The sequence below is a fragment of the Erigeron canadensis genome, chromosome 4, assembly GCF_010389155.1.
Source record: "Erigeron canadensis isolate Cc75 chromosome 4, C_canadensis_v1, whole genome shotgun sequence".
NCBI classification, from domain to species: Eukaryota; Viridiplantae; Streptophyta; class Magnoliopsida; order Asterales; family Asteraceae; genus Erigeron; species Erigeron canadensis.
In genome coordinates, this window is record NC_057764.1 from 25,757,410 (window position 1) to 25,771,709 (window position 14,300).

The following is a 14,300-nucleotide window of genomic DNA, read 5'->3' on the forward strand; positions in this document are numbered from 1 at the left end:
GTACGAAGTGTAACAATTTGTTTAAGGTATGACAAAAAAAATAACTAAAAACAACACATGAGGTTTTTCCACTTAACCTTGTTACTATTATGTAAATCATTAGTCATTGTTTTAAAAGTTGTACATTATGTTTTGTCACATGTTTTAACTATTCACCTAGACCTGTCTTAATAAAGATAGGTATTCCATACCGTCCGATTGGTAGTTTCGGTCTCTGATAACTTATGCGTTGATGGGTTGGTGCTAAAGAAAACCACAAACTTTTTTAAAATAAAACAAATATTAAAAAACATGATGTTGCAACGTGTTCGTTTTTCCTTTTAAGGACAATACTACAATGACATAATCATGTTTATGTTCTCAAAAATGACCAAAAGAAAAAATATTATAAAAAATGCAAAAAACAAAACTACAACAAAATTTTAAAGGAAAAGTTTTTCAAAGAAAATAATCTAATATTACAAAAAGAATTGTTAAAAAATGAAAAGTATAATAAAAACGAAAAGGTTCTAAAGAAAAAAATGTCAAAATAACAAGAAGTTACAAAACGAATTTAAAAATAAAAACAAGTTGTTAAAAAGAGCTCCAAAATAAAATCAAAATATACTAAAATGTTTAAAAAAACCCTCAAAATTCAAAAAATGCAAGTAAATGATACATAAAAATAGTTAAATATATAAAATCAAAGGAAACAAATCAAAAATGTTTAAGAAAAACCCTCAAATGTTATTTTAAAATCAAAGGATACAAATCAAAAATGAAATATGAGGGGGTAAAATGTAAAACACCAAACCTCCCTAAACAATGAAATAAAAAAGAAAAGAAATAAACATAAAAGGGAGGGGATAGCGGGTTTCAAACCAATAATCGCTCTCTTTGAAACCAAAGACCCAACCACTCCAACTAAAGGATCTTTTGTGTTATAAATGTTAAATAAAGTATTTATGTGCAAGTTTGAAGTGAGGACAAAAAAATACTATTCACATTCAGTTGGTTTATTATAGTAAGTAATAATGAAACCCCCTTACAGCCAAAATATATTAATATTTTTTATATGTAGGTCAGACTTGGTGGGGACCTAGAAGACAATTTCCAACATTAGTCCTTTTAATATATCTTTGGAGAAGTCGTTTTCAGCACAGGTAGGTAATGGAGCCTAAATCCATTTTCTGGATTGATTTATGGATTGGTAACACACCACTTTGTGAAGTTTAACTCGACCTTTTTCGACTTGAAAAGCACAAGCGATGTTTCATTAAAGAGAAATGTACTAGTAGGGGAAGATTTACACCTTGGGAATGGACCTGGTCGAGGCCTCTTTCAACACCATCAGGGCTCCACCGACTCCAAGACATGCTTGCCCAATCCATTTCACTCATAAACTCAAATGATTCATGGTCATGGCTGCATAACACCTCTGGTAAATTCATTGTTAAATCAATGAAGCTTCACCTACAATCAAACAGCCATGGACTACATTGGCGGACCTTCTCGTGGAATCACATAGCGCCTCTAAAAGCCAACATCCTGGGATGGAGCCTGGAAATGAACATGATAGAAACTGATCTACTTCTGAAAAGAAAAACATCCCAATTGCCTCCAGAGCTTGTGTTCTATGCAATCAACATAATGTAACCGCTGATCAGTTGTTCCTTCATTGCACTTTTGCATCCACTCTATGGAACTTCATTCTCAGTTGGTGTAACCTTCCTATCATCAAACCATCCAACACCATAGAACTCCTTGAGATGCATAAAAACACTTACCTCAATCGCGACAAGCGTATCATCATCAACTTAATCATCCTTACCTATTTTTAGGTGATATGGAAGTGTCGTAATAACCGTAGATTTTCCAACAAAAGTCCATCAATCCGCTTTCCAGCTAGGGAGATCAAGACACTGAGTTACCTGTGAACAGATCAACGAAAATCCGTGTAGAATGGCAAAAATGGAACACTTTTAACTTTTTTATTTTGCTTGTAACTAGCTTCCTTCTATGTTTGTACTTACTCTTCCTCATGTTTCATTATTCATATTTTATGTGCTGGGACACATGAAGTTTCATGCTCTTGATTGTACCAACTAGCCACTTGCTACTTCTTCAATGCAATAAAATATATGAATGATCAAAAAAAGTTAATACTTTTTACAAATGAAATAAATGATATGGGAAATAGTCATAATACCCGTAACTACTTCATCTTATATCTGTTGGCTACAATCAAATATCAAATATTATATATGTTTTTCTAACAAATAAAAAATAACCAAAAATATACCATGTTTAAGTGTAACAATTTGTTTAAGGTATGAAAAAAAAGCCATAACAAAAGGGAGATAGTACTAACAAGATACCCCGTGTAATGCAACGGCCGTGACAAAAAAACGGTCTGACGATGGTGACGACTATTGGTGGTGGCAACAACGTCAGGTGGTGTAAAGGTGGTAGTGTATATATTTTTAAATATAAGAGTTTAGAATGTAAAATAGTAAAATAATAGTTTAGTCGTTTAAGGTGGTTCACTAAAATCAATTGTGTATTTTTTTATAAATCTTTCTAATAAAAGGGGTTTGTTAAACACAACTGGTTCCATTTCTATGTACCATTTTTGTATAACTATTTCAAAAAAGGGAACGGAGTTAGAATTTTTATAAATTATAGATTAATACCACATCTTATAATAAAATTACCACACTAATGTATCATTTACATGTATAGTTTGTTTTATCACTTGTAAAGTGTGATAAATTAATCAATAACATAGGGCTGTAAAAGGGTTAGGGTTTGAGTTGTCGGGTTGAAAATCTTTGACCCTAATGCAACCTATTAAAAGTTTCAAGTCGAAAATTTCAATCATAACCCAAAATCCGTCAACCGAATCCAATCTACCAACCTGTAAAAAAATAGGGTTAGCAAGTTGGTAGGTTGAGTTTCAGGTTGCGGGTCTGATAGGTTGATTGGTTGAGGGTTGCTTTTAGGTATATGGGTTGGTGGTCAGGTCAGGTCAAATGGGTCGTGGAAAAACGGATTGAGGGGCCAAATAGGTTGGTGCGTCCACTTACTAAATAAAATTGTATAAACTCAAAAGTTCAGCTTGGACCCAACCCGATAAAAAATCATATTAGTAGATTGACGGGTCAAAATATCATAACACTAAGGCTATCTCCAATGCTAAGTACGCCCTTAGGCGTCCTTGAGCTGCCACATCATATCCTTACAAATCCTTCAAATCTTATAACTTTATCTCCAACCATACAAACATTCTTACATATCCTTTACCTCCACTGAAAACAAAAATATATCAGGTAAGGACAAGTAAGAGCATGCCCTTAGGTAAAAACATCATTCAAAAAATCCTTAGTTTTAGACAAGTTTTAACGGCAAAGGACACCAAAAAGCACCCAATTGGGGATAGCTTAACTCAATTTTTCTGGGTCGGTTTCATATTTGGTTTTGGTTGGGTCGAATATTCACAACTTTACATAACCAAGGCTACAAATATCATCAATATATCATTGAAATGAAAATAAAAATAAATTATTATCTTAACATAAATAAATATCTTCACCCGTGTACTTAAAAAAATTCACATTCACCAAATTCTCTCTATCCTGCGCACACTCTTTTCCATCTCCGATCGTTTTGTATATCTCCGGCACACTCATGGCGGCGTTTCCCTATATGGAAGCTGTAGTCGGTATCTCTTCTTCTTCCTCTTTCAATTTATAAATTTATTTGTATACTAATTTTTTCTTCATTATTTATAGTATTTATTTTACATTTAGGGTTTTAGAGGCTACTATTTTATTATTATTTACTATTAAATATGCTCTAGTCGGGCGTCTTTATAGAAACAGTCTCTCGATCCTCGGGATTTGGATATTGTTGTCGTTGTATTAAATATATATGCTATTGATTTGAAATATTTTGCATAGGGTTTTGAAAGTAATTAATATATTACTAAGCTTTATGAAATGATTTTCTTTCTTGTTAAATTTCGGGACTAATAATTGATATATATATTTAGGGTTAGTAACATACTAAATACCGAAATTTTCTATCTTTTGCTAATTTTGTTGTCTGGCGCGAGCTGCAACGCAAAATTGAACTGGGTATAGCTCAAAAGTGGTGTATCGTGTACTAATTGTGATACTGTAATTTATGGTTCTATGTTTTCGTAGCTGAAGTTTTTTAACGAGATGTGTATTTTTTGTGACTTGAAATCTTGATTATTACTGAATAGCTGCTAGGATTTTGTATATAACGGGTCTGGGAAATGTTTCGTATTTTTTCTATAAATTTGCTCTGGAATTTGAGAAGGTTTTGTTGTTCTGTCTATCGTTTGAGGCTTTATGATGTTATTGGGCCTGTTACTGTGAGTTTTGAATCTGGAGGATGTTATTTATGCTAATAACACTTACTATTGATTCCCAGGGTTCATGATATTGATGTATATCTTTGAGACATACTTAGATTTACGACAGCATGCTGCTCTGAAACTTCCGACCCTTCCTAAAACTTTGGAAGGGGTGATTAGCCAGGATAAGTTTGAAAAATCTAGAGCTTATAGCATTGACAAAAGGTATGCTCATTGTCACTCACAATATTTCTTTGCAAGTTAACGTTCCTTTTGTTGCGTACTTAAAGAGTTATCCGATCGTATCTTTCTTTTAACTATATGTTCTTTAAACATTTGCCAGTAATTTCCACTTTGTTCACGAGTTTGTGACAATAGTGATGGACTCTGCTATTTTGCTCTTTGGTGTACTACCTTGGTTTTGGAAGGTGTGTAGTTTGGTCCCTTTTCTGTAAAATCAATGCTTTTCAACAGATCTGCAGTTTTCTTATCCTATTCGTGAATGGGTCACAGAAATCAGGTGGTATTTTGGAATCCTTTGGCATCGATGCAGAGAGTGAAATATATCATACACTCGCATTCCTGGCTGGTGTCATGATTTGGTCTCAGGTACATATAGATTTTCACATGATAAAACTAGTTCAGTTCATTTCGTTACAGATAAAGATCTTGTTTTGGTTTGATATATGTCGAACAAAATCCTCTTTGGAAATAAGTGTGCAACTGCATGGATATAAGTCTTGCATAGTGAAGTTTGTATAAGAATATCATTATGAAAACGACCAGATTATATTTTTTCCATATGAAAAAGATTATTTGTGTTGCTAAACTTCTAATTACTGATAGCTATGAGTCTATGACTCATTTGTATGCCCAAACCCAACAAGTATTGTCCAATCACATAGGTTAATGATACAAATATGTTTTTTTTAAGTAATTTATCGCCGTCAAGACTTAAATGCTGTTTATGCTTTACAAACAAGTTATTTCATATTAGTGTGTACTTTCTAACTATTTTTCATTATTATGTTTGTTAAGTCTACCAATATTGCTTCAGTTTCGCTGTTCGTTTACATTGTTATCCAATTTATTTTTGTGCAGATCACAGACTTGCCATTTTCTCTTTATTCTACCTTTGTTATCGAGGAGCGTCATGGTTTTAACAAGGTACGATACAATGGGACATCCGTTATTTCTATTTTTGACCTCTTTGTATGAATATGAATCTAAATTAATGTTGGAGTATTGACTTTTGAGTCCAGATTTAAGTTCAGGTTTATGTTATGTTGTTAACACATGGTATTTATTCTTATAGCAAACGTTTTGGCTGTTCATTCGAGATATGATTAAGAGCATGATCTTGGCTGTAGTTATAGGACCACCTGTTGTGGCTGCCATCATTCTAATAGTACAGGTACTGGTAGCTCATATATATGTGTGTACTTGTATATTGAGAATTTGTTATGGATACTGTCCTCTTTTCATTGCAGAAAGGTGGTCCCTATCTGGCTATCTATCTTTGGGGGTTTATGTTTGTGTTGTCTCTCGTCATGATGACAATTTATCCAGTTCTAATTGCACCCCTGTTTAACAAGTTCACACCAGTAAGTATTATAACTTTTATCTTTTGATGGACAGTTATCAACATGATTGCTTGTTTGAGGCTGTTTTGGACTTGCATATTCGGGGATGATTATTTGGTTTTTGCGACAATCGGTTTTTGGTGTTTGGATGAGCTAATTTTGCTTCTGATTGTATTCTCATTTTGCGTTAAATCTATCATTTTGGTATCGGCTGTGAGCTGTGATATGACTGATTATCTAAGGGTATATTAAAGTTGTGTATCTAACAAAATGTGTCCTCTTCTTTCATAACATATCCTGTTGGTCATTTTACCTATTTAATCCTTAAACAAGCCTAATTTGCAAACATTCAAACAACAAAAGCATATCAAAAACACTCTGTTATTCCGATAATTGACTATCATATAATCACTATCAAAATGCACATTCAAACAGTCCCTGAATATGTTTTGTTTCTGAAAAATTTTATCTGTCATTTTATTGAAAATAGCTACCAGAGGGTGAGCTCAGGACAAAAATTGAGACCCTTGCGTCTTCTCTCAATTTTCCTCTGAAGAAGCTGTTTGTCGTGGATGGATCTACAAGGTCGAGCCATAGCAATGTGAGAATGCCTTTTTTTTGTTGTGATAATCAGCCCTGGTAATATAATTTTCATTTTGAAGAATGATAACATTGAGATTTTATGCCTTAGGAGCTATGTTGTGCATTGGTTTTTTGTATCTATATTGGGCCATGATATCATTTTTGTCAGAATATAACTTTCCACTTCCATAAGAAAAGACCTCCTAAAAAATAATCATCAAAGAAATAATTATCAAAGAAATAATGTGATTTCTGATTTAGAGCATTGGGTGAACTGTCTATGCTCTCTATATACTAATTACTTGATTTTTGACACCCCCGCCCTTTTTTTTTTAGTTTTACTATATTTTTCTACATTGCTATATGTTACAAGTAGTTCCATTTTAGATTTTTATTTTTTTGCCATGCGTTGACATCACTTCTTGATGTTATGCAGGCTTACATGTATGGGTTCTTTAAAAACAAACGCATTGTTCTTTACGATACGTTGATTCAGCAGGTATTGTTCTCTCAAGTATTTATCATTTCTTTGCTATAATAGTTTTATCAGCCCAGCAGTAATTCATCATATTGATGTTTTTCATAATAAGGATCGCTCTTGGGAGTAGTTTATACTTCAGACCGTAGATCTGTTTCTCCGTGAATTGTTAATCTGTTGGGCGACATTTATGTTCTGTTGTAATCTATTTGGCTTATCTGGTATGATGTATGCAGTGCAAAAATGTGGAAGAAGTTGTTGCTGTTATTGCTCATGAACTTGGTCATTGGAAACTGAATCACACGATGTATTCCTTCATTGCTGTTCAGGTGTGCTGTTTATTGATTTCTTGTAATCATAGCATAACACCATATTAACTTAATTATGGAAACAAGTACAAATCAATTATGCACAATGGCTAAAGGAAATATTAGACCATGAGTTCAATATTTCTAATTCAAGTTAGTGATTACATCAATTCTATCAGCATAATAACAATTACTAATTTGCAGAGGTAATCACGGCAAATGTGTATGTTTTTTATGGGACATTTCCGGAAAGAGAATCAATTGGATTAATTCTCGGCTTGGGTTTATAACATGTGGTAGTATAATGTGATTAGAGTATTCTCTTTTACACATGCTAATACAGTGAAATGTGGTTAGTCTAGTGATACATCTGCTAATAGTACTCTTGAGATGATGAATACGTCAGGTGTTGATCCTGTTTCGTATCCTTTGGTCTGTTCTTAAATGCATGTTTATGGCAAATAAATCTTACCAATAATTTTGAGAAAATATGTTACCGACTTTCTCAACGTACTTACTTTGCAGGTTCTTACACTTTTGCAATTTGGAGGTTATACACTTGTGAAGAACTCAAAGGACCTATTCCTGAGTTTTGGATTTGATACTCAACCAGTCCTCATTGGGCTCATATTGTTTCAGGTACGTTGAGAGTTCTACAATTTATGAATCTGACAATCTTGTTTGCATAGTTGACCATGGATACAGTGGGTGTGTCACAAATGCTATATCTAAAATCTAAAAGCTACAAGAAAATTTTTGAAAACTGATCTAACATTAATGGGGGTGAGCAAAAACCGAACCGGAAAACCAAAGAAAACCAAACTGATTACAAATCCATTGGATTTGGTTTTGGTTTTCTAAAAACTGAAAGAATCGGTTCGGTTTCAGTACCTTATGCAAAAACCGAACTGTTGATAGTCTATGGAAATGAGGTGGCTTTCCCTTCTCTTGATACTCTATATTATTGTGGGTTCTCTTACGATAGGTAAAAAGGTTTAATCTATGAATATTTGTGTATAATACTATATGGACAATAAAAATAATCCTTTATTGTATTTGTTCCGTTGGGGTCACACACATATAATTGAACACCATAGGTCGTTAACTTCACAGGATTGTTGAAGTGCATGGTTGTTAACCCCGTATAAGTCACATGATGGCTTGTACAAGTCGAGGCAGTATACCCTTAAAAGAAGTTGACTTGGCTGCCCAACTCGCGGTGTCCACACTTACATGTCTATGCCTCAAAATGTAGCATTTCCTCACGGTTTTGTCGTCTTTTTTTCTGCTCTGTTTTTTTGTCTCTTCTCGGTTCCTCTTTTATTCCCAAAATAAAAAGTGTGTTTTGTGTATGAAGTTAGCGTAGATACACTTGCTCGTGATGCTTCAGTGATTCCTTTACAGCATTTTATATCTAGGTTGTCTGGTTTGTGGTAACTGGGATATGATTTTAACTGATACAAGTGTGGAAATTTTATTATGGTATTGTCAAAAGGTATGGAGTCGATAATTTTTGTATATTATATATGCCATTTGTCAAGTTACAGAGTAGGAGGCCAGAGTTTTGTATGCAGTTCTATAGTTATTTCTCCTTAAGCATTACCCAATTTGTTTTTAGTATCCGTGTTTAGATTGAGTTTGACCTTAACAATTACTGGGATCCCGTTGATGTATTGTTATTATGATGCGAATGTTGCTGTTAACCAAATAACTTATCAAATTTGCTTTTAAGCATGAGTTTTTGCATGAAAGCTCACTTTAGTTAAGAGTCTTGATAAATTAGACGAAGGACCAGTGGTAGACTCCCATATATAACTGCTTCGGTGTCGCAATTTATCACCCGGATGGATGCTTTCAGAGCTAATGATGATGAGTTGATGTCTTGATGATTGTAGTTCTTGTGTTGTTTGATAGCTGTAGTGAACTTATATGCTATAAATCTGTAATGCCGCACTTTGAGTGAGTTTAGGATTACAAAACTCAGGCTTAAGTCTCCAACAGAAGAGATAACTAACATAAGGACATCACTGATAGTGTTTTTGAATAAAACTTCATGCAATGCTTCTTGCGACCAGAGTAATCTCTGATGTTTGAAGTTCGAACACTCTGACCTGATTCTGCACGGTTATTATTTTGTTTTAATCATAACTGTATCTTCTGATTTATTCATATTTCTATTTCAGCACACTATAATTCCTATCCAGCATCTTGTGAGCTTTGCTCTCAATCTTGTTAGCCGTGCTTTTGAGTTCCAGGTATCTTTAAATTTGGTTCCATATCATATTTATTAGATGTGGCAATTTGGGAGTGATTTAAGAGGTTGTAAGCATTTTGATACACGTTAAGTCACTTCTGATCTATTTGACCTGGCTAGTATAACCAAGTTAAACTGAAGTATAACCAAGGCAAAATAAAACCGGGATTAACCTATTTTTAGTTAACTTTGTTGAACTTACCACCTCTAAAGCTATCTCCAACCATTCTATTCCTTCCTCTCCAAATATGCAGAAAATACATCTGTATGGAATATTCTTACTCCAAAAAATTTCATTAACTGTGTTGAACATGCCACCTCTAAAGCTATTTCCAACTAGTTCTGTTTCTTCATCTCCGAATATGCAGAAAATACATCTTTATGGGATATTCTTACTCCAAAAAATTTCATCACCAACAATATACTTCAAACACCATACTCCAAAAACTTTATTATACAAAATAATTTTTTATACAACTCATTAACGTAACTATATATTATCTGATTTTTTTATGAAATTTAGGCATTTGTGTACATTAGGAGTACAAATAGGATAGTTTGTCGTTTTAAAAAGTTAAAAATAAAAAAATAATAGTAACTAATGACATAATATAATAAGTTGAAACTGAATATAAAAATGAGTTAAAATGATTAATTGGTTTTGGTCGATGAATAGAGTGATACACCAAATATGGAGGATATTCAACTTTCAAAAATTTCATAATATTTTAAGACTGGTTAGAGAAGGATTTTATTTCAAAAACTCCAAATTTGGAGTAACATGGTGTTTTGGAGGTATGGTTGGAGATAGTCAAAGATTGGTCATTCTACTTCTTGGTCCTTGGATTTAGGGTTTTGTCTAATTGCGATATGTTTTGTTACCTAGGCTGATGCTTTTGCAAAGATGCTTGGTTATTCTAAACCACTTCGAGATGGACTAGTTAAGCTGCAGGTACTTTATCTTCTTTCTTTTTGTTATATATGGCGTCGACTACTCTATCTGTCCAAAGAATAATGCAATTGTTTGATGGGATATGCAGTTTAATATAATATTCTACTAGTATTTAACTACCTAAAATACATAGTGAATGAAGAGCAATCTTCCTGCAATGATCAGATATTTTGAGCCATATCCTTAAACTGTTATGTATTTCCCGCAACTTGTTATGCGTCATGACATCAGATTAGTTTTCAATATGATTGCATTAGTCATAATATTGCGAGCTCCTGCTTGGCAGCTACTTATCTGCTGATGCTGGTTGTCTTTTTTTTTTTGAATCAGTTACTATTTGTTTGTTTATTATTTTTGCTGATGCGGGTATACGTATTTGCAGGAGGAAAACTTGTCGGCAATGAACACTGATCCATGGTACTCTGCTTATCACTACTCCCACCCTCCACTGGTTGAAAGGTTAGCTGCCATAGATGAAGCTGATAAGAAGACAGAATAGCAATTCAATACACATAGTTTAGACTACATGGATTCTCTAGCTACCACACTGCTACCTTCTACCCTTTGAAAGTGATACATTTGAGTTTTAGAATTTAGAATTTGGAAAACATTGAGGAAGAGCTGAGTTAAAGGGTAAGAAATATTGTGTAGATTGTGATTTAACATTTTGATCCATTGTAAAACTTGGTTCTTCTAGGTTGTGTGTTTTGGATGTCCTGGTTATGACCTTGTAGCTCAACATATTTCGTATATGCCAACCTTGATTGTCGTTCAATTATGTCTCTGACAATTATATTAGTGGTCTTCTTCGAAATTATGGAGTGTTTTTCAATGTTTTCCCGAATGATCATCAAATACGATACAACTAGTACTCCAAAAATGTTTCTTTTGGAAGCAAATGGTGTTTGATGAAGTATATTGTTTATATAGAAATCCTTCACTTTTCTTGTATTGGGTAGAGTACGTTATATATGGATATTCTTCGTCAAGGTATAAGTAGTCAATTCGGTCACGGACTGGTATACGAAATATCGTTTTTTTCGGTGGTATTTCGGTAATTCTAATATTATATATATATATACATAAATAAGAGTAAAAGATAAAACTTGGAAGTGCTGAAGTAGAATTCACGGAAATTTCGGTGGTATTTCGGTCAAATTTCGGTCAAAACCACCGAAAACTTCGGTAACAATATCAAAACCGAAATTATGTCCCACTACCGAAAACTGGTATATCATCGAAATACCAGCGAAATCTCACCTAAATTGATAACATAGGTCAAGGTAAACCAATATGTTTAATTTTTTTTTTTTTTGAACGACATTATATTCTACTTCCCCTAAATTATATATATGCTTGGAAATCAGAGTTCTCGAAAAACCCCTATTAATCCACCCTCGAACCCAGGTGGATCCTTCCAAGGTCAAAGACCTTACCTAGGGATGTGCACGGGTCAAAACCCGACCCAACCCGGCCCGAACCGGCATGACCCGTGACCCGTGATTGCATGAAAATTTGAACTGTGACCCGGCCCGTAAACCTCCCGGGCGGGTCGGGTCAGGCCCGGGTTTTACCGGGTCGGGCTCGGGTTTTAAGAGTTGATCTGAAAATTTGTTGGGCTGCTACTGAAAATAGGGTTGGCTGGTGCAGTGAGTTAATGGCGATGATGATCTTGAAGTAAAAGAATACCTATTGATGATAAATTAGAATAACTTGTCATCTCAAACGACGGTGTTGAACTGTTGTCGATTATAAAGTGGTGGTCCCGTCGATTGCCCCTGTTGTGCATCTCGTCCTTTTTCTTCTTTTTGTGGGTGAAGTGTTTTTGTCTCAGACTACATATATGTATATATGTGATGTGAAGTGTGAACACTTTAATGTGTGTCCCCACTTCTACTCTCTGGATTTTCTTATTTTCTTTTATATAAAGAAAACAAAAATATAATAAACTAATTAATATTGGGAACTCAAAAGGTATAATAATATTAAATTATAAAAACTATATCTAGATGTAGTAATACATAAACTCAAACTTGTCTACTTCTCTAACACATTTAATTTTATTTATGTCAAGACTTTATAGAAAATAGGACCATTTCATTAACCAAGATTTTCAAGATCTTTTCTTCTTTGGGTTCACACATAAAGCAATACATATATCCTGCTCATAAAATCTCATCATCATTATTCTAAATTTCTAAATCTTCTGCTCATCCGCTCTCATCGGCTTGTTCTTGTTAGTATAAGATATATATATATATATATACACACGAAAAGGTATCGTTTGTATACATATTTTATATATGTTACATGTATATATACGGACATATATATATCATATATGTATATATATTAATATATTCTTCTACTCATCCTCTTGTTCCTGCTTCAATATACACCTTTTACATCATATATCGTAAATTCCATATCTTTTTTTTTTCAACTTTCGGGTTTCACGGGTCAAACCGGCAAATCACGGGTTTTGACCCGGCCCGGACCGTACTCGGGAATTCAGTGAAATGCTAACCCGTGAACCGGCCCGTTTGGTCTCCGGGCGGGTCGGTTACGGGCGGGTCAGAGACGGGTCACGGGTTTCCGGGTATAAAGCTCATCCCTAACCTTACCAATGGGCCACCAACCGTATTGGCACCAATATATTTAAATGGTTGGGTAATCTTTTTGTAATTCTACAAGACATTAAGTGATTTTGTCTCTTGTCGCATTTATTATCAGTTCTCATCTAACAAACCCACTAATGTCTTTAGCATCATCTATTAATCACAGATCCGTCTTCATTAGTATTCGACGTGGATGTCTATTCTTTGTTCAATCAAATCTTTCCATTTCTTCATCTGAGTTCAAACCTATCGAGCATCAATTCTACCTTCAATTTGATTGTTTTGTATGACATATAGGATGATGTGTATATTGGATATTAAACGTTAGAACATTCGCTTAAGTTCGAAGGGGTAATGTCTTCAAAGACTTGTGTTTGTAGTATCTTTAACGGCAAAAAAAAGTTTTCCAAAAAGTTTTTTAAAAAGTTATTGTTATTACTATTGATCAAATAACTTGGCTCATGTCAACTTTTATTAAAAAAAACTGTGTCAAGAGAATGTTTGAACGTATCTAAGTTACAACAATAGTGTTCAAAATGGCGATTATGGAAACAAAACGACATGGCAAGATTACCACAAATGAGGGTAGTTTAAATAAAATCTCATTTAGAGTTCTCTAATCATATACAGTTTTCTAGCAAAGAGAATGAAAAATCAATCAAGACTCAGACTTTTGGCAACATTGCCAATTGATATATCACATCAACTAGTTTTAAGTGAAATGTGACTCGTGAGCTTTAGACTCTTGAAAAGGGAAAGATCTTATTCTGTCGTATTAAAGATCAGGAAACAAAATTTACCAAAACTAGCGTCTTACAGCAAAAAACATCAGTCTTGGCCAAAACCAGTCAGCAACAATGTGGATTGGTCAACCGATAAGAAGCTTTAAGAGGGATATAAACAGGTCAAGGTTATAGAAAATGCATGCAGACGAGAAGAAAGAACAACGACAGGCAATTACAAAGTAATGCATTAAACTATAAAGAGACTTGATAATGTTATAAGCCAACAGGAGATATACTCTACATTTCATCCAAGGCAAGATTGCAATTTCAAAATGTATAATACATAACATTACTCAAAGTTGTAACCAAAGCATTACACCATATATCATTTTGATCTTGCATATGGAACATCAATACTCATATGAGCAAAAGTTGCAAAA

General features: G+C 33.9%; 1 protein-coding gene across 1 annotated transcript; it reads left to right on the forward strand.

Moving 5' to 3' along the window:
* Positions 1-3,564: 3,564 nt before the first annotated feature.
* Positions 3,565-11,292, forward strand: LOC122596051 (CAAX prenyl protease 1 homolog). The gene is made up of 14 exons (XM_043768555.1): positions 3,565-3,700; positions 4,438-4,585; positions 4,704-4,788; positions 4,874-4,969; positions 5,462-5,527; positions 5,676-5,774; positions 5,851-5,964; positions 6,434-6,544; positions 6,962-7,024; positions 7,240-7,332; positions 7,837-7,950; positions 9,495-9,566; positions 10,452-10,517; positions 10,900-11,292. Exons 1-14 carry the CDS (start codon positions 3,667-3,669, stop codon positions 11,014-11,016), a joined length of 1,278 nt encoding a protein of 425 aa, XP_043624490.1. The 5' UTR covers positions 3,565-3,666; the 3' UTR covers positions 11,017-11,292.
* Positions 11,293-14,300: the final 3,008 nt, after the last annotated feature.

Coding starts and splice junctions, on each gene's coding strand:
- LOC122596051 (XM_043768555.1), top strand. CDS start 3,667: ATGGCGGCGTTTCCCTATATGGAAGCTGTAGTCG. Junction 3,701..4,437: donor CTATATGGAAGCTGTAGTCG/GTATCTCTTCTT, acceptor ATTGATTCCCAG/GGTTCATGATATTGATGTAT. Junction 10,518..10,899: donor ATGGACTAGTTAAGCTGCAG/GTACTTTATCTT, acceptor ACGTATTTGCAG/GAGGAAAACTTGTCGGCAAT.